Genomic DNA, 26590 nt, shown 5'->3' on the forward strand with positions numbered 1-26590 from the left:
ACAACAGCCTTCAAGAAAAGTCCCGTGATGAACAGAAAACATCCAGATGTTTATCTGACGCTGTCGGACGATTTAGAAAAACAATCTGCAAACGCAGCCTTACTACATAACACTACATAAAACATCAACGCAGCGCTCCAGCTGGACTGTAAATGACTAAGCTGGTCACCTCAGATGTTGCATCTGCTTCACCACTTCATCTCTCTTAGCTAAGAAGACGCCGCAGACAGCGAGACTCTAAACAACACAAAAGTATCGGTGCCATACGCGCTGATCTGTCAGAACAGATATTTCCAGATCAGTAGTTCATGTTACTAACATCTCATATGAATGTTGTCAGTGCACAAAGAAAGTCTCTTTCTAGCCTAAAAAAGGCTAAATTCCATTCATTTTCACCTATCCGAGCTGGAAAACCCCACTGGTGCAGACGGGAAATCTAAAGAAGAAAAATGATACCATAACGTTTATTTTACATTCATTTATTATTATCTTAATATTTACCACATTTAACTTAAATCTTATTTTTGGAGATATTTTTTGTCTTTATCCTGTCTTCCTTCTCTCACCCCAACCAATCACAGCAGATGGCCCCGCCCCTCCCTGAGCCTGGTTCTGCCGGAGGTTTCTTCCTGTTAAAAGGGAGTTTTTCCTTCCCACTGTCGCCAAAGTGCTTGCTCATAGGGGGTCATATGATTGTTGGGTTTTTCTCTGTATGTATTATTGTAGGGACTACCTTACAATATAAAGCGCCTTGAGGCGACTGTTGAATTGAATTGAATATCTTTTGGACTTTAAACTTACATTAGCACCAGAGGCAAAGTGTAGGGTAAGAGTTTGTGAATGTATCGAGACTGTAACAAATTTTCTCCATGAATTTAGGAGATTTCAAGACTCAAGATTCACAAATATAAACCCTGCAGGTGTAGTGAGACCAATGCTAAACTAAGGTGACGATTCAATGCCCTGGACTCTATTGATATGCATATAAACTCTTCACAGCGATCCATCCAGTAACTAGTTTGGATCAAAGCGATAGACCAGCCATCCCCGGAGCTTTGCCTCCAGCACGGCTTAAATACTGGCTTATGTGTGCTTTGAAGAAAAGCAGGGACAGAGCTGAGGGCATCAGGATGTGTCTGTGAGAATCTGTGTGCTCAGGATGCTGCTGCTTGACCTCAAGGTGTGATGACAAGTGAGTGGAGCCGAATAACGGAGCAGCTGATGCCTCCATTTCACTGTCTGTGTGTGTGTGCGTGTCTGATGGGAGGGTGGAGGGGCTCCGTTACTGACACCTTCAGTTATTTATAGCTTCTTTATCACACACCACATTTTTATCCCCTCTTTCTCCTTCACTCTTTGCACTTGCTGTAATGTTCTCAGAAAAAACACATGCACACGCATGTGTGTATGCACACTATGTGAGTAACCGAGTCTGAGGCAGCGTTGACAGGAGTTGGTCAGTGTGCACTTTGTCACTACCAAGAGCTCTGTCGACGAAGAACGGAAAGGGAGTGGATGGACGGCATAGTGAAAAAGAGCCAATCACAGGGCTTTGTGTGTGTGTGTGTGTGTGTGTGTGTGTGTGTGTGTGTGTGTGTGTGTGTGTGTGTGTGTCAGAGCAAACAGTGTTAGCTAGCAACAATGCAGGGCTGAGATAAAGACCTAATTGCATAGTGCGCTGTGTAGGCTTTGTGTTCTGTGAGTGTTCACATGAGTAGGTGTGAGGATAAAAATACGAGACCGGGGATAATGGGAGGCATTAACGAGAGGCAGGCACGTTGTGTTTGATATGATGTGTGCGCATCAACAGTTTTTCTTTCTGTGGGTTTCGTAACTTTAGCCAGTTAGCTTTAAACTTCAGGTCATCTTGTCAATGGAGCCTTTAAACTCCCAGAAACACGAGGTTTTAGTCCCTATTGATCAGTGATCATCAGCAAAGAACAGCACGGCCACGCTGGAGTCGATGTAACCAGTTTGGGCGTTTCACGAATTTACAAGTGCGCTATAGGCAGACGCCATCCTTAAGTGTGACTACTATATTAACATCTGCTGATTGGCCCCAAAATGGCAGCCACAGGATGATGTCATGGAACAGTGTCGTGGTTAAATTGCTGTCCATCTGTCTGTCTCTCTGTCCATCTGTCTGTCTGTCCATCTGTCTGTCTGTCCATCTGTCTCTCTGTCCATCTGTCTGTCTGTCCATCTGTCTGACTCGGTGTGAAACTAAACTATGTTTCAGGTCACCGTGCAGATTGTGCCAAGGCTACGTGAAATTGTACACATACACACACCAACACAGAAACACAGAAACACACAGACACACACACGGGGCCTTGGCTTTGCTGACAGAAGGGCTTGGAGAGTGGGTAATGAGAAAAGGTCCTCATGCATGAAAGCTCATGTCAGCAAGCTAGCCAGCCACACACACACACACACACACACACGCAACCCCGTTCAGCTATCTTAGTGAGGACCTTCATTGACATAATGGTTTCCCTAACCCTAAACCTAACCATAACCTAATTGTAACCCTGACACTAAAACCACATTTTATGCCTCAAAAAGGCCTTCAAAAATGTGAGGACCGGGTTGTGTGTCCTCACAAGTGACTGTTGGTTCTCACAAGTATAGTAGAATGCAGATTTCGGTCCTCAGACAGGATAGCTAGACAGGAACACACACACACACACACACACACACACACACACACACACACACACACACACACACGTACAGAGACGGGAAAATATGTCAGTTACACTTCTGATAACATTCATAACACTAATTTTAAGTCTTTGCTCGACCCTGTTCTCCTCAGCTGTGACCTTTGGTGTCTTCCTCTCTCTTCCCGAGTTAACAAAGATGCCAATAAAACTTTCTCGTTCGAAACGAGCGCTCTTCGAAATCTTTTCTTCTTCCATCAACCCTCCTCCTCTAATTGTTTTCCAGTTAGAGAATCACGTAAAAGCACAGCAACATCCACAAAATGTAAATCGATTACCATTTAAGAACAAAATAGTTGAGATAGAGATAGACGGAGCACAACTCGCCATCCTAAACCACGGATAGCATCACAATATCCAGCTGAGGAAAGAACCACCCGCCTTTACGTGTCAGAGGATTGTTTTAGCTGTCCGTGTCCAGTTAGCTGTTACAAACTTAATGCTGTGTGTTAGAAGCACCACGTGACATCACGTAGGGACAACACGGGCGTGCTGAGTGTCCGCGTCCTCCCGTGGCCATTTCTGTTCCCGACGAAAGGCTCAACTTTTGGTTTGGTTTTAAAAGCTTTATTCTGTGTTCTTAAGCCTGTCAGCGATGTGTTTTACCACAGTCAGGTTTACATGGAAGCACATTGTCACAGTACAAAGCTGGCAGAGCGCCCCTGCAGAAGAAGCTCCCTGCCTCTTGGTCATAACTTTAGCCTTCTGTGTTATAAACACCGAGTCCCCAGTTCTGTTTGTTAGGTTATTTCTGACCAGTATTACTGTGAATCGCACATCAACCTCTCTATTGGCATTGTTTCCTCATCCCATTAAGAGTTTCTCCTCTGCGGTGGTAGGAAAGATGGAAGGTGGAATTTCAGAAAACGTCTTTTTGGCGTCTTTTAGCGGGGATGGAAAGAGCTTTAACATATAAAACTATGAAAAACAAGTATTTAGCACTGAGATGCAGTGTGTGTATTCATGGGACTGCTTGCTTTGTTTGTCTGTGTAATTTTCTTTGACATGCTAGCTGACGATACTTCAAACATGTAGAAACAAATCCTTTTAACTGTCCTGGTTCCCGTCTGCAGCTCCAGGCTTTGGCCCTTTGTGTGAAAGTCACTGATGTAAATAGAAGTGTGGTATATTTATATAGGACTGGCACACTGCCTGATTGATCTGAAACATTACACTGGCTGAGACCGCAAACACACACACACCCACACACAAAGTCAATACTGCTGGACACTCACATAAACCTGTAAACAGATGTATAGTAGCACACATCTGCCATATGTCAAGAAGCACACCAAACCAGACCACGCACAGCAGGAGGCCTTTTTAAACTGACCACTAACTCCGTGGTCAGGTTTTTATAAAGAAACCAAAGCTTTTCCTTATTTCCTTTCATGTACTTTACGTCATAACGATGGATGTTAATATTAAACTTATAATGAGGTCGGCGTATGTGCGAGTATTCCCCGTCAGGAACAGAACTTCAGGATTTGGACTCTCAGCACTCCTTCTGCTCTTGGCTCTGTATGATTTTAGGGAGGGTGGATATCACTTTATATGGTAAACTTAGGCGTACAGCAACCCACCCACCTGCTGTTCAAACCTTCTGTTTGAAAAGAGCAGCCAATCAGAAGAAAGCAGGGTGAACGAGGAGCAAAGAGCTCATTTCAGACCTGATATAAGTGAGGCTTATTTTGATTCATCAGTCAAGTAAAGCAACTTTCAATGTAATTGATGTAGTGCGAGTACATAATACTTTACATTATCTCACCGGCTCATGACCGATGCTGCGTATTTGCTCTACAGCTTGACACGATGCTAAAGAACAAGATGCGAACAGTTTCTCTGAACGTTCACTGCGGGGCTGCTGACAGCGCTTATATTTGTTCTTAGTTCCTACACTTGTGTCTCTGTGATTTTAGTGAGCTCTTTGCACTTTCTTTACTAGATTTCTTTTTAATTTGGATTACTTGGTTGTAAAGTAAGAACAGTGGGATAGATGCAGGCCTCTATAATAGACACACAAATGTTTGCAGCCGTGTTGGATCCTGAGTTGTGCCCATGCTGGAGGCCTGTTCATTCTGATTTATTTATGCATGGTGACGTTGTCTATCAGAATTGCCTCACATTGTTGCCTCAACCTGTATCTGTCTGTTTGTATCAAGCTTTTGTGTCGTGGTGTCCTGCCTGTTGTTCGTGGCTGTCCGTCTCTCTGTTGGTCTTTGTCTCATTTGTCCATACGAACGGTCGTCTACCTCGCTAACTGTCCCTGAGACCGTCTGTCGCTGTGCCCTTGCGTTAGGTGCAGTGAAAGACATTGTGGCATTTCAAACAGCAGGATCCCCTTCTGTGAGCATCGTGTGCTTAAATGTCAGGTTAGGCTACGGTTATGGGCCTGCTCCCTCCCTCCTCTCTGGTCCAGGCTCCACCTGTGCTTATCTCCATTTTCCTCCTTTCCACCTGTTTCCTCTTTTATATTCCATGAACGTGTAAAACACCTTTGTGTTGTGCTTTTAATCCACTTTTTTATCAGGTTGGGAAGCAAACCTGTGCATGCACATAACTTTGCTGTTCACTTTGTATGCCTGTATAATGAGCAGAGCCCAAGTGTTTAACATTCTTTAATGCCCGTGCATCTCTTTGTATCTAGGATCATCCACGAAGACGGTTTCTCCGGCGATGACGTAAAGCAGTACAAGCCCGTTGTTTACAGCAACACCATCCAATCTTTGGCCGCCATCGTCCGCGCCATGGACACGCTGGGCCTGGAGTATGGAGACAAAGAGCGCAAGGTCAGCTCCCGTCCTCAAGCGTGCATACACGTTTCCCAAGCGTGCCCAGCAGACACGTACGACACGCTAAATGACTCATTTTCCAAATACTGTCACTAACATTGATGACAGAACACCATAAAAGAGGGAATTTTTTTGTGATTGTTTGTATTCTCACCTCTGTGAACTAAATAAGGCTCATCATTAAACACTTAGCTCATGCACCAAATTCCCATCTGCAGTCCCGACTGAAGCACATAGCCACGGGATGGACCACAGAGGAACTGGGATAGATCAGGGAGAGGCCGGCGTGGGCCTTACAAAACAAAAGCACCAGGAGTCCAGCTCTTGTATCAGACCTGTTAAAGTATATGTGGCAGGACAACGATCTCTACCAGCTTCAGCTCCTTGATTTGACCTTTTTGAAGACAAAAATCTCTCCGTATAAAGTTGTGGAGGATAGCACTTAAATATAGCGTAGGTGTAAGACTGCCTCTGCTGTGGTCCCTGAATGCTGATAGCTGCTCTATCCAAATAGTTCAGGTGCAGCAGTTCAGCAACGTGGAGGACGCATAATCAGCGAGCCAGTGTCAAACCGACAGCATTCAGGGACGGTCGACAGAGACCTTCCCTACACATTTCAGCACATGTGTCTAATGTAAAAAATAGTCACAGCTTGTTTGTTTTCCCAGAACATTAAACGCTGCCATCAAAGACAAGCATCACATTCTATTCACTTAGAAAGCATCATTTTTCAGGGAACACTTTAAAGACGGTACGATCTTTCCCTGAACCCAACCAAACAGTCTTAATGTAACCAAGGAGACAATGAAGGAAAAGTAAATACCCGGTGAAAATGAGGGAAGACAAACCATCACAAAACAAAAAACACCAGCTTCCAAACAAACGCCGTCTCCTGAGGGACAAACTGATCATTTGCTTCACCACAAACTCCAGTGGCATCTGAAGTCATGGCAACGTTTGATGCTTTGGAAAGCATCGAGCAGGGAAGCAGAAAATGTGATGATCAGCACTTGTTTTATATATATTTCATATTTTAATGGTCTTTGCTACTCAATCTCAGCAAGAGAAACAATCTTGCATCTTTTATTTGTTAAACTGTCTTCAGTTTACTGGGATTGGCTGTGAACTGCCCCTGTCATGCTTGGGCCAAAATTCCTTCACTCTAAGTTAGTCCCACTTCTCAGTCCTCTGAATCCTGAAGCATACACGTTCAGTATACAATTCACTAACTGAGGATTATGAATCTAATCCGCAGAAGAGCATCAGTTCTATCTGAACGCAGGGCAGCGGGACGAGGCTAATCGTTCCTTTATGCTCACCGCAGTTTCAGGCTCCAAATTTCTAATAAATCAGGTCATTACACTTGTCAGGATATGACTCAGGCACTGAAGAGTGCAAATGCAGTCATGTATGGAACCTTCAGTTAAATACACAAATATAAATATACAACATCAGCTCGTCGAGTCCTGAAGACGCTTACACCCAGGCTCACCTTCTCTGTGGGAAATGCTAGAACGTATGCTTTGTTTGACCTCTGTCTGCACATCAAGCATCCTGATGTATTTGTGTGATTCAGACGAAGCATTGACACGCCCACTTTGTTCTTGATGTTGTATAAAAGTTCAAAGTGAACATAAATGCTGCTGGTGTAAGTGTACATCATTATCAGAGTTCTGTGTAGTTGTTGATGATGCGTCATCATAACAGTCGTGGTGATGATGTCACGATGACAGGATATCTGTCTTCTGTCTTCTTCACTGTGTGAGCGGGCGCAGATTTGTGAAGAACTGTAAGAGCACATGCAGGTGACCTTAACCTTATCCAAAGGCGCGGTGTATTTTTAATCACAACGCTGCTTTTGATACTCCATGTAGAGGCTGAAATAACAATACACCTATTGATCAGGATATGATATGTGTGTGTGTGTGTGTGAGTTGTCTTTGTTAGACTATTGAAATGAGGACATTTTGGAAACGCAGTAGTGTGAGGAGTCAAGGTCAGCCATACAAACATGTGTGTGTCTGTTGGAGGGTATAATATATCAAAGCATTGCATTTCTATTTCGAGGTAAAGTGAACAGCCTGAGGCGTACTACATTATTATTTGTACAGAGTCAGTCCGTCCACCCAGCCAGCCGTCCAGCTGTCCATTTTCTACCACTTATGCAGGCCTGGTCATGGGGACGGCAGGCAAGCAAACCTCTCTCCTGCCCTCCACCGCCTAAAGCTCCTCTGGGAGATACCAAAGTGTTCCCAGCCAAGAGTGTAGAAGTTTGTTTTTTGGGCGAGAGTTGACATTTTGAAAAGTGTCTACAACAAGATTTCTATGCTACAGTACTTACCAGGTTAAAGTAATGTGTGTTACAGAAGGGTTGCAGGATTATAACAGGTTCTGAAATGAATGCAAAGTGTTGAAGAAGAGGCATAAAATGGGAATGAGGACAGAAGGTAGATTTTTCAAGGCAAAATGGAGAAGAAGTGACAACGGACAAGAAACAGAAGGGGAGCCCAGAATGAGCTGTGTTTACACTACACTCTACATCTGACTTCCCCACAAAGTAACCAGAGGACTTTGCAACATCCTACCCACATCAATAAAGGATGAGGGGTGAACTTGAAAGTTTTTCATACCCATATCCTTTAAGCTCACTCTCCTCTTACTCTTTCAGCCTTTTCCCTCTAATCCTGTGCTGGGATCGCGTATGTCAAACCTGTCCCGTCCTATCTTTTTCTGGTCTTTTGCTTGCTCTCAACTCATCTTCTGACAGCGCCCCACCCACCCACCAATCTGTTTCTCTTCGCTAGTTGCTGTGGCAACCCAGTGTTTTCCCTTGCTCTCAACACATTCCACAAGCCCGTGTCCAAGGGCGCCGTGACACATACACTTGGAGACACACACACACGTACACACACGCGTATGCAACACATGCACACATTATGATAGCTTGCCTGAAATAGATCTTTGAGCACTTTTCACTCAGGCTTCACAGAAGAAGCTTCAAAGACAAACCTCCTCTGATGGTGTTAAAGCCTCTGCTAGACCTTCAATAAAACTACTGTTTATGGCTCCGTGCTGTGACCTGAGGTAGTATACTATGGGATGTCCATCCTCATGTACATACCAATCAGTCCCATTCTCGCAAATACAATATCTTAGGAACTATTTTTTTCATATTCAGTTCAAGCAGGGATGAATATAATCTAGTGATTAAGGTCAAGGACGACTGTATGGCAATAATTATAGTTTCAAGAATTCTCTCCTGCCAACACAAAGTCTAAAAAAAGTGAAATAGTTCAGGTAGTTAAAACTTCGGGCAGGGGTGGGGAACTCCAGGCCTCGAGGGCCGGTGTCCTGCAGGGTCTCACCCTGGGTCAGCACACCTGAATCACATGATTACTTCATTACCAGGCCTCTGGAGAACTGCAAGACATGTTGAGGAGGTGATTTAGCCATTTGAATCAGCTGTGCTGGATCAAGGACACATCTAAAACCTGCAGGACCCTCGAGGTCCCCCACTCCTGCTTTAAAGTCAAAGTCAAATTTATTTATATAGCACATTTAAAACAACAACTGTTGACCAAGGTGCTGTATACAATTAAGATAGAATTTAGGCGAATGCTATCACCTGTATCTTCCTCTGTGTAAAGTTTACCTCCATTCCCAGACAAACTTGTATTTAGAGATAATGTTGTCACACCCACTGGATGCATTGGTTAGTTGCATTTAGATCCATTACTCCAGCAGTAGTAACAGTGCAGTATATTCATTTAAAATATGAACAGTAAAACATGGCATTTTTCATCCATCCATGCGGTTTTTTGTAACCGCTGTTGTAATTTAGGGTCCCAGGGTGCTGGAGTCTGTGTCAGCTGTCATAGGGCACCGAGGTACATCCTGTACAGGTCGCTGGTCTAGCACGCCGTTTACATAGAGGGACAGACAGCCGTTTGCACGCATATTCACACATGGCCTACTGTGCGTCTTTATGATAAGCTGAATCATTCGTCATTTTATTGTGTGTATAAAGGCTCTTCCACTGGTACAGCCTATGTTCTTTTACTTCATGCTGGACGTGTTTGTTGTGTTTGAGGCTGGATAGTGATCCCTGTGGAACCAGTGCCAGTGTTTCCCGGGGGTGAGGTAAGGATGATGGAGATCGCCCGACCATTCTTCTTGGAATAAGATCAGCAGACCTTAAGTGTCTGCCTGGAGGGATTTTTTTAATTTTATTTTTGTTCGAGCCACAAATAATCAGCCTGTGCTTTACTCATGGATTTGCCTTAGGCTTCATTTTCTATGTCGGTATATAAAACTAAATGAAGTCAGAGGCAGAATGGCAGAAAGGCCGCTGTACAGCTAGTGATTGAGATCAGCTCCACTTCAGGATATTCATTAACATTTTATTGTTTCAGCAGGGAGGGCTGCTGAGCGTAACTGGGACAGGACACACATCCTGATTTTATAACCGCAACATTTGGTAACAGAATCAGCAGTTAAAGTTAAAGACAATCACTGTACTGTGATTTCTGCCATACTTAAATATACTCAGTAAATGTACTTGTAATCTCTCCTCTCTGACGTAACACAGTGTCCACAGAGGGAGACGTTCCCGCTGCCGGGCAGCAAACTTTGACACTGGTAGGGCAGTGCTGCTGACGTTTGAGTTTTGTCGGCTGTCGCCTTTCTGTAGTATGAGATGCTAAAGTATGTTAGCAACGAATGACATGTGATGATGACTTCTTTGAATAAGAGCTTGGGTCTAAGACACTCAAGTTATGATATGTATTTCTTTATTGTTCTCTATTTACAAATAAATGATGAGCGCAGCAGTCAGTAATTCAGGTCTGATGATGAGAAGGAAATTAAGGACGCAGCTGCTATTCAAATGAAGCGCACGCAACTACTGACATCAGAGAAACAGTCGGTGTCTCGATGGACCCTTAGGGGGAAACAGGGAAAGAAGATAAGCAGGAGATGGAGCAGGCATGACGGGGATAGGATGGACCGAGTGTGGAAGATAGCGAGACAGCGAGAGCTGGCAGACAGGTCACTGCGTGTTGTTGTGGAAATTAGCTGAGTTATTCTCACGGGTTTGTGTGTGTGTGTGTGTGTGTGTGCACATGTGTTTGTACGTGTGAGCTCCAAAACCAATGCCCATCTGAACACAATGTTCCCATTGCTTGTTAAACATAAAATAACCTACACATACTGCTGCAATAAACTGGAGACAAGTAACAAATATAAGTCAGTTTCCCTTTTTGGGCTGTGATGACACAAAGTTTTACATATCAGGATAAAATAAAAATAGTCATTAAAAGTTAAAGTTCACGACAGTACAGTCAGAAAAAAGACTGAACAAGAACGCCTTGTTTGGCACGGTTGTCAGGAGAAAGCCTCTTCTCTCTAAAAAGAACAATGAAAGAGAGTATCTGAACAAAACACAAGGAGCAAGGAGAGACCGCCAAAAGGCCCGGATGCAGTCGTTGGTCGACCGTGAGCTACCAAAGTATTCTGTATCTACAGCAGATCTACGTCGGTTATGAGGCCGTCTGGCACTGAGCTAAAGCTTGGCCAAAAGTGCTTCAGCAACTGGACGGTGATTCCAAGCAAAACGACTGAGAAAGAAATGAATCAAAGTGTCGCAACGGCACAAAGTCTAGACTTCAACTCGACCGAAATGCTGCGGCAAGACCTTCAGCGAGCCGCGCATTAATGAACCCCAACAAACCTCAATGAGTCGAAGCAGTGTTGTAAAAATTCCTCCACAACGATTTGAGAGACTGATAAAGAAAACTGTTACTTCTTGTTGTTGCTGCTAATGTTAGTTGTAAAGCTGTTGAATCATGGATTGTACTTTGATTTTACAAACTGCTTCTACGTTTTAGCTTCGTTTTTGTTTGGACCTCATTTTAAGACCTGGGGACGAGATTATTCTGATCATTTCCTGATATGTAAAACCTTGAATTAAAAGGTGATGTGTGTTGTCCTGAGTTTGAATCCACCTGGTAACCTGTAGTTCCTCTGTCTGATAAAGGCTTGATGTTGGGAAAAAATGGTTTCCCGTTGGAAGGAATTCAGCAGAATCCAGCTGAGCTGTAGCGAAGCGTCACAGAGAAATGAAAGAAGTTGGAGGCTATTGGTGTTTCAATAGGATTTATTGACCAGAACAAAATATGTAGAATTTGCATCCATAAATCTTGTGCTTTCATTTCTGTCTCTATCTGTACATTGAATCAGTTTCCTGTTTGCTGTAGTGGTTTTTTTTCTGGATAGCAATAAGCTACAACTGTCCTGTCATCAGTCTGACTGTCAGATTGAGGCTTTGGGTGTTCCTTCATGTGATGAAAAAATTCAGCGAAGAAACCAGTCAAATCTCTCAATCACTGACTTGTTTGAGGTGCAGTTAATAATGAGGAAAAACCACATAAATGCTGATAATATCAGAATGAATCATTAAAAGGAGCAAACGGGACCTGGATCATCCCTGGATCTGTGAGGATTAGCCATTAATGAAAAGATTACAGGTAGACAGTGGTCACTGCACAACTGTGTCATTATAATAAAGCAGCGTTGTAGCCCAGTGTGGGCGTGTTCAAACCTGTTACAGGTGTGTGTGCACATAGAGTAGATGAGCACACTTTGAATGGGATCATTGCAGATCCCTTCCTGCCAGGTTAAGAAGGTCAGTGTATGGACACAGCTTCCACCACACACACACAGACACACACACTCAGATATATGAAGCTTATCTGTGTGTGTGTGTGTGTGTGTGTGTGTGTTTGAAGTGTGTGTCAGTCTGCCACCTTCCTGCAGTGCTGAGCTCCCTTTGATTGTTCCCTCCATCCCTCCCTCCATCCCTCCTTTTTAGTTATTTTCAGCATCATCCCTTTGTCTCTCCCTTCTTACACCCTCTGTCCTTTATTCCTCTCTTCTCCTTTGTTCATTTCCTTCTTTCCTGCCTGCACTTCTTTATTTATGCTGTCGTTTCACCTTCTTCTTCTTCTCTCGTCCTTCCTCTTCTTCTCAATCACCTGAGTCTAGTCTCCTCTTGTTTCCTTCCCCCTATTCCATTTCTCTCATTTAGGGATTTCCATTTTCCCTGTAGCCTTGCACTTCACTCTCTTCATCTAATCTAATAGAGCATTAAGGTAAGCTCCCCGCCATGCACCTGATTGGCTAGCTCAATCAATTAATCAAGACTCTCAAACTTTAATCCCACCTCACAGTGATGAGAGGTCATTAGTCTCTGGGTTACCACAGCTGGCTAATTAACACACACACACACATATGCACATTTGCTAGTGTGTGGACTTTAGGCTGTGTGTGTGTGTCTGTGTGTAGATGCATGTGTGCTGAATGTGTGAGTCCATGCAGAGAGAGAGATAAATATAGAAATCCAGAGTAAACCAGAGAGAGCAGAGAGAAAGCCTCTGCATCATTAAAGTGAGATTGTCAGTGCAAAGAAGTGAACCGTCGTCTCCTAGCAACAAAAGGACTGTGATCCCATACCTGAGATTTGGGAGTTTATCCACGTCTTTGTTTCCAGGAGTGTCACAGGTCAAATTTTATTATTTATACTGTATCTGTACAGGATGTGTCAATAGAATTTGTTCAGTGTTCAGGAGAGATTTTCCATGGTTATTTGTCTGAGGCACTGTAAGAAGTAAGACTCCTTAACTTGCCTCTTTCTGTGAGTTTACATGCCGAGTTTCAGCTTCTGGATCGGTGATTCTCCCAGCTCAGGTGGGTTTTGCTGTATCGTCTCTGATGGTGAAGGTGGGCTGAAGCCTGCCCTCCTGTGCTTGTCATGGAGTGCAGCTTTGCTTTATCTTTATTGTAATCAGCAGGAAAGCTGCCAGTGCTCTGAGCTCTGACCAGATTCAGACTGTATTCATTAAAAAATAAAAGGATCTAAGGTTGTCATCTTTTTATTTGTGGTGATTTGCTCCACCCTAGTCATTACTTCCTAAGTCCGACAGAATACACACTGAAAACATTTTTGGGGCTAAATAATTTTGCTATAAACTCATAACTTGTTATTAGTTAATGAAACCAACTAAGAAATAAGAATCACGATGTGTTGCCATTTCTTACTGTGAAATAAAGAACAACCGTTTCCTTTGAATGGTTTCTGGTTAAAATGATTTAATCTCTCAGACAAAGACACTGACTGACTTGTGTCCAATCGGTCTTTAAGTGATGACGTATGAGCCCTGCTTCTGGGTCCAAAATACTCTGCGTTTATTAAGGCTGTTGTGTTTTTAAATGCTTTGTATCTTGTTCTATTTAATCTGAACAAGCCCCTAAAACAGTCAGTGATCACTGTCGGCCTCTCTCGGTTTTTATCCCCACTGTTCATTTTAAAGTTCAGTTTTTAAACCCTTCCGATGTAACTACAGCCCAGCCCATGCAGCAGTATATTAATGACTAACCTCGTATTGTGGATGAATTATCTCAGGTGTTCTCCTGACTGAAGTTTGGTCCGTTTACAGCATCCTGCCATTCGACTGCATTTGTCAAACGTCACTGCTGTTTAGTTTTCTGTCTTCATTTATGTTGGAAGTGATAGCAGAGCTGTACGTTTGAACTGTTTCAGAAATCTCTCAGTCAGAACATGCTATATCATGTTTAGGTGGAAGCTAGCGAGCTAACTTCCTGCTAACTTCTAACTCTGTTAAATTTAATAAATCCTGTTTTCATGGATGCCTGGATGTTAAACTTAATAGTTACACCTGGTAAAGCAGCAACGCTGATCATTTTATTAAAGATGAAAGAATTTAGAGAGTTTGTTACTCTCAGTGATGCCGCAGTGTTCGTTTGACTTTGGGACCTGAAGCGGAGTTTGGACCCGGAAACGGCTAATGACGTCAGACTTAAAGAGCGGATAGCAGCCACATTGTCTGATTTTACTTCATTTTCACATTCCTTTTTTTCAACAGTGTCGATTGATATCAGCTGTCTCTCCTCTGCTCTCCATCACACACGTTTCCACACATGCAAACAGTGAAACAGAGAACAAAGGAATAAAGGCAAACTGGTGTTGTTCTCTGCTACTGAATGTACAGACATTGGTGTACAAATAACAAAAGTGTCATTTTATTGACATAATTTCTTTTCATTTTGTTTCACTTGGCTTCCTTGGGTTGTGAGGTCATCTGGAAATCTTGGGAAATATCTGCTGTTTTCTGTAGAGAGGCAGAAAGATTTGACTCGATGGCCTGTTTTGTCATTTGGTTTGACCAGCTGGGACTTTCCTGTGTAGAGCTGGCATGTTCTTCCTGCTCTCTGAGACATGCAGGTTTAGTGAACTGGCCACCTTAGAACGCCTGTTGGTGTGAATGTGACTATCAGTGTGTCTGTCTTTGTGTGCCAGCCGCTGTGATAGATTGCCAGCCAGTGCATACTGGGACAGTATCCAGCGTCGTGTGACCTTGAACCGGCTAAGCGGTTTAGAAAATGGATGGATGACGGACTCAGAGATGCTTAGTGCAGGAGAAACAAGTGTTTTCCTCAACAGGCTGCAGCTAATGATTTTTTCCCCCCAGTTAATCTACTGTCTGTCCTGTCAATAAATCAGTGAATGTTTTTTTTCTCTATGAAATAGATAAATGGCTCCTAATGACTTTAGTGATCCCACCAACATCTTCTTTTGATTCTTTTCTAATAAGTCTCAAGAACTGGGTGATTTAGGAAGCTGGCAATCGGCAGGCTGTTGTGTGCTGGTAAATGTAAGTGTGGAAGGACCAGCACCGTAAAGAAGACGCCTTCTTAGTCCTGGTGTCCATGGACATGTTAGGTTATGCTTGGTATTCATGCAAAACATTAAAGACGGTGTTGAGAAGCTGGAATTTACTTTTGGTGATTAAAAATGAGTGAAATAACCTTTTTTGTCAACTGGCTGTTCAGTTAGAGCTCTTATTAGCTTTGCATACCACAGTGGTGTGTAGGGCTGCACGATTTTGCATAAAATGAGAATCACGATTTTTTTTGCTTAGAATTGAGATCACGATTCTCTCACGATTTTCTTTTCCAATATAAATATTTATTGCACTTATTAACTGCACATCAACTTCGTAACAGTTGAGACTGAACATAAAAATAATAAATAAACATAAAAACAATAAATGTCTCACATTTTGTTGTTGCCGCAAAATGTTGTACTGCTTGTAATTCCGTCTCCACCGTTGCTCGACACCGCGTGTATAGAGCAGGTAGTGCAACAATAGAAAAATAGTTGCGGGACGGCACTGTGTAGCGTTTGTCTAGGGTGTTGATCATTTTCCTAAATCCCTCGTTTTGCACAGTGTTGATGGGAGCCATATCTTTAGCCAGTGATAAGTGATAGCCTCCGTAATTTCTTTGTGCCTGCGGGAGTTCGACGGCTATGGGGAAGCGTAGGGCTGTGCGATATGACCAAAATCTCATATCCCGATATTAAGACATCTATCGTCCGATAACGATATAAATCACAAAAATGTAACATTTTCTGTAAATTCTGTGAATGTCGGGCAGCTCGACTTGCGTGAAGTGTTTCCAGCTGGGCGTCGCGTACCTGGAGTCGAGTGTTTTAACTGATGCATGAAACGATACATTTATAGACATAAGTTGTAACGGCCGCTGTTTTCTTTGTGAGTATTTATTACACAGCGTGCTGCGGGGAAAAGCCTGTTCTAACGTTTGAGTCTAAGGTTTATTTTTTAGCACCTGACGGCTCTTTTTTGCTCTGGGCCTCTGTAGAGTGTGCAGATGATCTCATCGCTGTCTAAAAATGGATAAAAAAAAAAAAACATAAGAAATGCTGAATCCTTCAATAACACAGACTATTACGGTGTGTTCACACCGAACGCGATAGGCGCGAGCGAAAACGCCCCAAACGCCCCTAATTTGACGCGTGCACATTCGCACCTCAACGCGTGTCCAAGAAAAATCCATCGCGCGTCAAAATGAACCGGAAATGTGGGAGGAATGTGGGAGGAAGTTTTATTATGCTGTGCTTTTTCTCCGTCTGCGCGCCACTTTCGTGCGCCTTTTTCCCTCGTGGTGCAGGTGTGTATCTCCGAATGAGGGTCATAGTTATGAGTGTTTTTGTGCTGTTTTTTCTATTGGACGTGATGGTTATCAAAACCAAACATGATAAGTTTGGCAAGCGCAGGACACACGACACGGAGGAGATTTGTCAATCAGGCTGCAGAATGCAATGCGCATTGTTGAAAGCTGTACGGTGCAATAACAAAAATCAGCGAAATGTGACGGGTGAACAGCGGGACCACTGTATACTGTTTTATTAATAAACAAAATATATTCCTATATGACAACACGCATAAATTAACTGCCTACATTAATTCACTGTAAACCTTGTCCTTCTGACTGACACTCCCCTGCTGCCTCTCCGGGCTGTCCCTGGTCCTCAGGGGGGAAGTTCTCCACGGTCCGCACCATATTGCCGCTAGTCTCCCGCGGGGTGAGGAAGGGGTCCAGAAACCCCATGACCGCGAAGAACTTCCATCTCTTCCCCGATCCTGCTGCAGACCCACTCCTCTTCTCCTTCTCTGTCCTCTTCTCCTTATTATATGTGTCCCTGAGGCTCTTCCACTTTCTCCTGCAGATGTCCTCTGAATAAACACATCATCTTGTTGGCGGAAAGGTATTTGTACATCAGTGGGAAAATAGCGGGACAGTACGCGTCAGTACCTAGGTCAGAGCCACGTCACCAGCCTCCTGATTGGTTGTCGCGGCGCGATTTGACGCCGGAGTTCAGATTTTCCAACTCGAGCGGTTGGCGCAATACGCGCGTGTGCACAAAATGCAACACACAATCTGACACGCGTGGTTTTCTTCGCGAGTCAAACGCGCCCCACGCGCTACACTGACGCGCGTTTCAGGCGTTTTGGCGTTTCCGCGACGCAAATCTGCTTCCGAATTTTCGCCGGACGCGCAATCGCGTGTCATCGCGCTCTTTCTATTGACTTTACATGTAAACCTGACGCTCTGGCCGCCTCTATCGCGTTCGGTGTGAACGCACGTTAGAGTAGCAGGTGTGTAGCATCGCTAACTAGCTAGCAACAAGCCTCCAACACAGTGCGTATGCTAGCGGCTAATCTAGCAAACGAATGAACAACAGAGTGATTTTAGAACTATAAGATGATAAGCTGTGTGTCTTTTTTTATAACAGTGACATGGTTGTATTTACCTTAATTAAACGAGTCGTCAGTAGCGGTAAACCAGCAAAAGAAGTGGAGCAGCCGGGCTACGTAAAAAGTGTAGGGGGGCGTGTTTGCGGTCACGTCCAGCGGGTGTGTGGACGTAAATACTCTGCATCTTTCACGTGATTCAGTTTATTTTGAAAAGTCTCAACAGGATCTTGAGCTTTATTGTGAAAGGTTTATGTGGAAAATAAACAAGCGGACACGAGGTGGTTTTACCGTCGTTGTTGCTAACGACAACGCATAAAAACAAGCTTGTCCGTCTGTAGTGTGGTTATATTAAATGTAAGAGAAAGAGAGAACTTTAGGAAATTAATATAGCCACTACAGTGATCATCAAAATAATGAAAAAAATATTGCCGTAAACAGTTTATTTTGCGACACCACGAAACAAACGATAGCGTAAAATGAAACGATAGACGTTTTTCTATCGTCATCCGATATATATCGTTATATCGAACAGCCCTAGGGAAGCGCTGTATAAGGTTCCCGTTATTGATGTTTGGGTGGTTGACCAGGACGGATTTTCTCCTGTCACTTTCTTGGCCTTTACAGCTTCGTCATCTCTCACGTGCTCTCCGTTGTTTTTTCCCTGCCAGCTGGCTTCGGTATCACGTGGTATAAGGCTCCGCCCTTGTCATTTGTTGAGCAGGAAGAGTGAGCGCTTGTTTTCATGCAGATTATGTCCCGGATCAAAATGCGGTACAATCGTCATCTTTTTTTTTTCTTTCTTTTTTTTAAAATCGTTGTCATTTGGAAATGAGATCGCACAGAAGTATGAATTGAGATCGCGATTTTCTAACGATTAATTGTGCAGCCCTAGTGGTGTGTTCCATAAAGCTAAGAACAGACGAATCAACGTGTCAGTACTGCCGCTGATTTTGTGCTACCTGTTCTTCTGCAGTGTGCTGCACTGTAGTCTTGTGAGTGAGGTTGATTTCATTTTGTTATTGTTGTGATTGATCTCTATTTTTGGATGAAACCAAACTGCATGAGTGCATGTGGATAACACAGCACAGATATCTGCATGTCTCCTTTTCAGTTTGTTATAGAGCGTTTATTTTATCGCAGAAAAACGAGTCGGGCAGCAGACAAAATTATGCCTGTTATGTTTGCCATTATCATCCACTCGGGGTAAAATTAGTTCTGAGAAGTAACACAAGGATGTGTGTGTGTGTGTGTGTGTGTGTGTGTGTGTGTGTGTTTCTGCGAACCAACGGTGCCTTTATACTGAATCCTGCAAAACACGTCAAAGTTTATAAGCTCAGAAAGGCTCAGAGTTGGGCCTTTAGGGTAGGCTACATACACACTCACACCCATACACAACTAGTCCTCTGTTTCCCTAAATTGCCCTGTAGCCCACTGAAACCACACACACACACACACACACACACTCACACTCACACTTAATACGCAGCCTTACTCGCTCTCTCTTTCTCCCCCATCTCTCCCTCTCTCACTCACTAACCTCCCCCTTCCTTGCTGTATTTGCCAGACTGGCGCTGCCAGCATCATATGACAGGCACATGGACCTGTCTTGCCGTGCCAAGCCACAACACTGCGCCACTAAGAACAGGACCATGATGCCTTGCTCCTGTCACCCTCAGTTACCGAGGCCGCCAATCGTCAGTGACGGTTTGCAAAATGGAGAGGAAAAAGCTCCCGCTTCCAGAAACTGAACACATGCACAGAAGCAGACAGATTTAGGGACGTTATGGACCAGATTCTAGGAGACTGGAGCCACATTTAGAGTTCTGAGGTGTAGGAAGACCTCAGGTTGTACCGTTGACTGGCCTGTCCTAATTTTTACCGTCTTACAGTCATGAAATCATGACTACCTCTGGGATACGAAGCATCAGTCGGTCTGTGATTAGCAACTACGAAAACAACTGTGGCGAGTGTTCAAAGACGCTTCAAGCAAACTGAATGTCACACACCTTAGTAACTGTGTACACACACATGTGCACACACACACACACAGACACCCCCAGAGAACAGATGCTGTCTTTAAGACAAACTGAGGTTACAAAAAATATTGATTTGTTTTGTTAGAAAGGTGATTGAGAAATAACAAAAATAACAAAACATACACGTGTATAACATATACGTACGTGTGTGTGTGTGTGTGTGTCGATGTCAATAATAACACAACACCATAAAGAATATTAGAGAGGGCTTTGTCATAATAGAATAAATAGTTTTATGCCCATGAGTCACCCTGTTAGACTTGTGATCAGTCAGTCATTAAGTCAACTGGCAGTTATACGCGTGTGTGTGTGTGTGTGTGTGTGTCCGTCCAAACGCAGTAGTAGAGCTTTCTCAAGGGTGTAAATGACCTCAGGGACTGGGTTCTCAGGTGCTGAGAGAGAGAACAGACTAAAGTCCCCCATGAGACAGTGAACGCGAGGGAGAGGGAGAGAAATATGACTTATTCAAATTATTTCCCCTCAGGTGTAAAGCATGATGAGCAGAGTGGTGGAGAAGAGGATAAGAGCACAGAGAGAGCAGGAGAGGCTGGGATGTTCCTCTGGGGTTAGCACATTGACACAGTATTGTGCTGTTCCTGCTTGTGTTCCTTTATAACGGATCAGGTTGACAAATCATCCTGCATTAATGTTATTCCATTTCCAGAGAAATTTCTTTATTTCCTGCACCAAAGCCACAGCGGGGAGCTCCACCGGTGTGATTTGGTAGATTTATTTTGTCCTGTTTCTCCTGGGGGGGGGTTGTTAAGGATTTTGCCATTCCTGATGTTCCACACAGGGAAATTATGACTCGAGTGCACTACAACATGGTTCCACTGCATCAGTCTTATTATGTTTGCAAATACCCAGAAGGGTGGAAGATGGGATCATATACAATCAAAAGTAAAACTGATTGGCTAATTGATAGACTGTGATTTTATTTTGTAACCAGACATTGTTTTATTCAATTCAACTTTATTTATACAACACCAAATCACAACAACAGTCACCACAAGGCGCTTTATATTGTAAGGTAGACCCTACAATAATACATAAAGAGAAAACCCAACAATCATATGACCCCCTATGAGCAAGCACTTTGGCGACAGTGGGAAGGAAAAACTCCCTTTTAACAGGAAGAAACCTCCGGCAGAACCAGGCTCAGGGAGGGGCGGGGCCATCTGCTGCGACCGGAGTTCTTATCTCTTATTACAGCAGTCCCTCGTTTATCGTGGGAGGTGAAATCCACGAGGTAGCCAACTTTATTTTTTACAATTATTATAGATGTTTTAAGGCTGTAAAACCCCTCACTACACACTTTATACATTTTTCTCAGGCATGAACATTTGCGCACTTTTCTCTCTTGTTTAAACACTCAAAGTTCAAACCTTTGTAGGAAAATAAGTCCAGTATGATAGAATGAACCCAAAGACACCCACAGGTGCAAAACAGGGAGAAAACTTACAAACATACAGTGCAACACTTCAGAGTCACACTGCTAGCGATCGCAGATTTATGTAAATTTGACAAGCTGAACGCATTCTGTACTGTACAGGCAACACGGCATGAGATTGATTGACAATGGTCTACAGCCAATCAGGATGCAGAACACGATGCGCTGTAAAAAAAAAAAAAAAAAGCATGCAAAATTGCACAAAAAACATCCACAAAACATCGAGACCACAAAAGGTGAACCGCGTTATAGCGAGGGACCGCTGTATACCAAACCAACAGTTTGGGGGAAAAAAAGAGGCATTGTATGGAAATATTGAATACATTTTTATTCACATGCTATTAAAATCTGTTGTCTCAGAAAAAAGTACTGTGGCATGCATGTTAATATTATAGATATGTACCCAGGGGAAGATAGGAAAGTGCAGCAAAATCAAAACATACAATTAGCACAAAGTCCACAGTCAACATTTACTCGTTTTACTTCAACTGTTTAAGAAGTGTGAACACCTGATGGTGGGATTATCGTAAATCACATATTTCATGTTTAGACTTAATTGTACTTTAATTGTAAGGTACAACCTGTGTTATGCTGTGTACTAGACATGTAGTGGCTTTTTAATGTTATACTTCTTTTTGTCAACGTCCTGAACAGTTAAAGGTTTGCTTATTTATATGCTGTTTGTTTGTGTGTTATCTCTTGTAGACGTTTGTTCGGGGATTTTTGCGTCGTTGCTTGTTTGAATTGTGTTCTGTGTTCAGTCGTCTGTTAGCCAGCTGCTGGTGCTGCTAATTAGGCCAAGTTAAAAATAGATCCCTGCTGTATGCTTATAGGATTAATATATCAACTCAGTCTGCCAATTAAGCGGAATTCTCATGATCTATGGAGTCATAGTCAGATATTACAATTAAAAAAAATACATATAATCTGATACAGACATCTGAAACATCATCTGAAATTCAGCACTCACAAAGTATAGTCCATATAATTTAGAGTTTTGACTGAAGTATAATGATCTGACACTGTCACAGTAGCTTCACTAATGTAGCATGTAAGGTTAGAGCAGCTGACTGCCATCATGGAGAGCAGCTTTGAGTCATGTGTTTGTGCTTTGCTGCTGTTTTTTATTTGTTCGTGTATGGAAGGTACTGTTGTGCAGTGTTATACAAAAGTCTGTACCAACAGGGCCTGATGTTATTGGTTTGTATGTATGTGGTCATCAACCAAAGCCCTGAAACATGCATCAATAAAATTGAAATAGCTAAAACGAGAACTCATGTCTGACTTTGAAATGTTGAACTTTTCTCTTTTGTTTCAGTTATTTCGCTTTAATTTTATCGCTCGGTCACCAGTTTTGCGAGGCGGAGGTGGGCGTGGTCTTCTCTGATGCTGATGAATCGGGCTCTCCGTCAAGATTAGACGGCAGTGAATCAGCAGCAATTATGAACACAGACTTTAATGCTCTCAGTAAGCATCAGGACAGTTAGCCAACCGTCACACACACAAATGCAGGAACTGCAAACCTCAACCACGATGACAGAGCGAATAACCAAAGAACTTTCTAACGGCATTACATCTGACCCTGCTGTTTGACAGTGTTTGCTGTTTGTCTGTCCAGTTGTAGGTAGCACTGGTTCTTGTTTCTTTTTCTCTGCCCTTTATTCTGTTGTGTCCGGGTTTTACCGCTTGGAGATATACACACACTTGCCTTTATTCATATACACTCTGCAAATCCTGTACCCGGAGAGAGGGCAGGGGTTGTGTGTCTGTGCCTTCTTGGCCTGTTAGATCTAAATTATGAAGGACATTTCAATCTATATTTGATGCCTGCCTGTGTCTGACGCGGTGTGTGTGTGTGTGTGTGTGTGTGTGTGTGTGCCATTTTATGGTTGTGAATGCACATGCTGTATGTGTCTCTTTATAGGGACTGCGGGGGTAAAAGGTTGCAGCGATTGAATGTCTCACTCATTGTTGCTGTGTATTTTTGTATCGTGTGGTCAGTGTGGAGACTTGCCTACTCATGATGTTCTCAACTGGTGCAGCGCAGAGTATCGAAGACTTTAATAGAACATCTGCTTTTCCTGGTAGTGAATTATTGAACAATAACCATTCTCCATGATGGACTATATAATGTCTTGGAAACCACAGATGACAGACTTGATACATTTTCACCGTGGGCCGAGCCAATCTTCTTCAGTTCTTCACTCAAAAAGCAATCAGAGCCAGTTTTTGGAAATGGACGGCAGTGACAGGACCTGCTTCTACCATCGTGGAAAACAGAACAGGACCTACTCACGCCGTTCTTATAAAAGTACAGTCTTTGATTCAGTAGCTTGTAGAACCACCTTTAGTTGCAGTAATTTGAAGTAATCATTTTTCCTGTGACTTGATCAGTCTCTCAGAACATCAAGTGGACATTTTCGGCCCACTCGTCTTTACAATGTTGTTTCCATTCGTGAGGTTTTCAGATGTTTGTGCTCAGTTCTTCAAGTGTCTCCACAGCATTTTAGTCAAGTTAAGATCTGGACTTTGAGCCACTGAATCACCTGATTCTTTCCTTTTGCAGCCATGTTGGTGGAGATTTGCTAGTCAGTCCATGTCCACATGTCCACAGGCAAACTGAGGTTTGCATCTTATTCAGAAAACTCTCCCTTTGCATCTACACGCTCACATGTTCTCATCATTGCCAACTTTGTTTAGCAGTGAGTGTTTTTAGCACCTTGTGATGAGTCTTACACATTTTAGCTCTCTCTTCTACAGAAAGTTAAAAAATGGTTTCCAGCATTTCGTATGAGGTCTTGGTGTCCGGAGCCCGGGTCTGTGACCCAGCATTTTGAGTTTATTTTGATTTCTTATGTTACATTGGAATAATGTAAAGTTCTTGTTAGTTTGGGTTTAGTTGAGTCTAGTTTATGTTTAACCCATGTCTCCGTGTTTATGAGTCTTTTCCTGTCTTGTCTTCTATGTTTAGTTATGCCCGTGCCTTCGTCTCCCTCATCTGTCCTCATGTGTCTGTCCTTGTGTCTGTCCTTGTGTCTGTCATGTGTTTCATGTTGTCAAGCTCGTGTTGTCATGTCTACATCCCATTATGTTCCTGTTTTATTTTGAAGAGTCTCGTGTTCCATGTTCTGTGTGTTTAGTTTTGCTTCCCCTGTGGTGTTCAGGTCCATTTGTGTCAGCTGTGTTTCCCAGGTGTTTCCACTTTGCTCATTACCCTCCTGTGTATTTAAGTCCTCTGTCAGGTCGTCTGTTTGTCTAGCGTCACGTACTTCAAGTCACAGGATTATTTCAAGCTTCGGTTCATGTTTGCATCCCCTGTCATAGTTTTCATGTCAGTGTTATCCCAGTTTACGTTTTAGTTTAGTTTCACTTTTGTTAACCTTGCCTTGTTTTCTGTTTTTCTGCTTTTCATTACGCCTTAGTTTTTGTCTCTTTCGTGTCCGCTCCACAAACACAAACGCGGCTGCCCGGCCGTGACACTTGGTTCTTCACCACTGGAATCCCTCTCTCTACATCTGCTCTTTTCAGTCAGCAGCAGCAGCAGCAGCAGCATACTGCTGACATGGATGTAAATGAGTTGCACATCGTGGGCGATCGTGGCTCAAGAGTTGGCAGTTTGTCTTGTAATCGGAAGGTTGCCGGTTTGAGCCCCGGCTCCGACAGTCTCGGTCGTTGTGTCCTTGGGCAAGACACTTCACCCGTTGCCTACTGGTGGTGGTCAGAGGGCCCGGTGGCGCCAGTGTCCGGCAGCCTCGCCTCTGTCAGTGCGCCCCAAGGTGGCTGTGGCTACAATGTAGCTTGCCGCCACCAGTGTGTGAATGGGTGGATGACTGAATGTAGTGTAAAGGCCTTTGGGGTCCATAGGGACTAAGTAAAAGATTGTACAACAGCGATATGGAAATGGCTTGATTGTCAGCAGCGTTGTCCAGTTGCCTGTCTTTCAGTCACACTCGTAGTCTTTCCGTATTAAGAAGACATTTAGCTTTAGTTATTTTGCACTGAAAGTTGCCAAAATATCTGCAGAACAAAAGGAAATAATCCAGTTAATCGGAAAGGGAAGCAATATTTTTGCCTTTTATTTTATATGTTTCAGTAAAAGTGATTCTGCCCCATGAGGCATTTACTTAAAACTGAACATTTAGCCTGCTTAATAGAAAATATGGAGACATACATACTGGCCATTCAGCTAAAAAAATAAAACCCAAAGATGTGATTTTGTGAGGATAATAATTATGTCAGTGTTAAGGGGAGAGACTGCTGATAATCTTGGGAGTGCGTCGTGAAAATGCAGAGAAACGTAAATGAAAGCAAATGCAGGAAGCATTTGCTTTCATTTCAAACTTTCATGTCAAGTCACATTATGTGGCACTCCAAATTCGCACTTCCAGTTCTTGATCAAAGCCTTTGAAAAGTAAACACTCAAAGCTGAAGTGCCAGCCTCGTGTGAAACTCAGATGAAGTGAGTTGCTTATATCATGAAGGAATTTCTTTAGAAATGAATGTGAAGGATGCGACTGTACAAAAACATCGTCTGTGGATGGAATCCTCTCTTACCTGTCCATCACAGATTCATGTTATCAGTTTTATTTTATAGACGATGTTTGATGTTCATTGATTGTATAAGTAGCCTGACTAGCCCATCCAGTCAATAGTGTTTCCGAATAAGATGTGTCTCCTGTGGTTATAGAGTCGTCCAGGCCTGTAATTCTGATTAAGCTGTGCACTTAGAAGAGTTTTTAATGAATGTGATCTATGCATTGTGTGTGTGTTTGGGGCTATGTGTGTGTCACCCACTGTGATGTATGAAAGCCTGGCCTTGCTGCTGTGCCTCTGACCAGATAATGAAACTCTGACTCAGTTGTTTTGCAGCTATGCACCGTCTCTCTTGATCTACGACTTTACACGCACATAAACACTGACACGCGTGTAATAACTCGGAGACGACACAGCGCACATATGCAAGGTCGGGAACACATCTGTATTTGACATTCAGTGTTGATGTATTGCTACTGGCTGGCAAATCCTGCTAGCTGCATTCACACACACGGACACACAAACACACAGTTTACCTCTCACTCATGTGCACGTGCAGACTCAGCGACACATTCAGCGTGCTGCTGATTCTGTTTGTCAGAGGACACATTTGTGCTCTTGCACGGTAAAAGCCAGACAAATGGAGGTCTAGAGAAAAAAGCAAGACAGCAAAAGATGGAGGAATGAAAAAACACAATGAAGCGATGAGTCAAGAGAAGACTGGAAGCAAATAGAACCAATAACAATGCCAGTGTATGCACATTCATGACTAAAAATCATTTTTTAGGGGCTTTGGGCAGGTGTTAGAGGAGAAAAGAAGGTCAGATGAGTAGGTGTGTGTTTAGGCTTCAGTGTAGTAAGAATAGTTTTATTTAGATGTTTATATTCTGTAGCTAAACAGGCCTGAATGGCAGCCTTGTTC

At 43.2% G+C, this 26590-nt stretch overlaps 1 protein-coding gene across 2 annotated transcripts in view; it reads left to right on the forward strand.

Annotated features, from left to right (window-relative positions):
* Positions 1-26590, forward strand: part of LOC100693875 (guanine nucleotide-binding protein G(o) subunit alpha) — an 84746-nt gene that overhangs the window by 14271 nt on the left and 43885 nt on the right. For both annotated transcript variants that reach the window (XM_003447034.5, XM_003447035.5), the window contains exon 3: positions 5371-5512. In XM_003447034.5, the coding sequence (XP_003447082.1) occupies positions 5371-5512 (142 nt within the window). The remainder of the gene's footprint in view (positions 1-5370; positions 5513-26590) is intronic.

Source organism: Oreochromis niloticus, linkage group LG7 (assembly GCF_001858045.2).
Source record: "Oreochromis niloticus isolate F11D_XX linkage group LG7, O_niloticus_UMD_NMBU, whole genome shotgun sequence".
Lineage (NCBI taxonomy): Eukaryota > Metazoa > Chordata > Actinopteri > Cichliformes > Cichlidae > Oreochromis > Oreochromis niloticus.